A 587-nucleotide genomic window follows, 5' to 3' on the forward strand; every position below is an offset into this window, starting at 1 on the left:
ATGGTATCTCCCCCTCCAGGGTGTGTGTGGCCCCCCCCCCCCCCCCCCCCCCCCCCCCGCTTTTTTCTCACCCGGGTCTTTCTCCCTTCCCCCCCCCCCCTTTTTTCCCCCCCCCCCCCCAAACCCCCCCCCCCCCCCCCCCCCACCCCCCCCCCCCCCCGGGTCTCCCCCCGCCAAACCATGTCCTCGCAGTACACGCGTGTCCCAACCGAGGACACCGGCAACCTCTATACGACGTTGCCGCTGCCACATGACAACCCCTCGACCAACCACCACCTGGCCGATCCGGAGGACTACGCCGGCGGCGACAAGAAGAGCTCCTCCTCTGCCGGGGGGGCCTCCTCCGATGCGCTGACCCGGAGCAAGTGGTTCTACCCGGTGCTGGTGCTGTGCTTCATCCTCATGGTGGTTGTCGGTGTTCTGCTGGCACTGATCTTCACGCGCCCCTTCTCGGATGGCAACTCCCGGAAGTACGCCCACCTGAATGGCTACTGTGCCGATGTGCCGGCCATCACGGAGACCGAGTTTGCGGACCGCCGCGTCCGCCTGTCCAATGAGATGGTGCGTGAAATTGCAGCCCCCCCCCC

The 587-nt window shown here is 67.6% G+C and overlaps 1 protein-coding gene across 1 annotated transcript in view; it reads left to right on the top strand.

Annotated features, from left to right (window-relative positions):
* The first annotated feature begins 174 nt into the window (after nucleotides 1-174).
* H696_02320 (hypothetical protein) overlaps nucleotides 175-587 on the top strand; it is a 1,969-nt gene continuing 1,556 nt past the window's right edge. The window contains exon 1 of the mRNA XM_009496216.1: nucleotides 175-561. Coding sequence (XP_009494491.1) covers nucleotides 181-561 — 381 coding nt within the window. The 5' untranslated portion in view covers nucleotides 175-180. The remainder of the gene's footprint in view (nucleotides 562-587) is intronic.

The sequence above is a fragment of the Fonticula alba genome, assembly GCF_000388065.1.
Source record: "Fonticula alba strain ATCC 38817 unplaced genomic scaffold supercont2.3, whole genome shotgun sequence".
NCBI classification, from domain to species: domain Eukaryota; order Rotosphaerida; family Fonticulaceae; genus Fonticula; species Fonticula alba.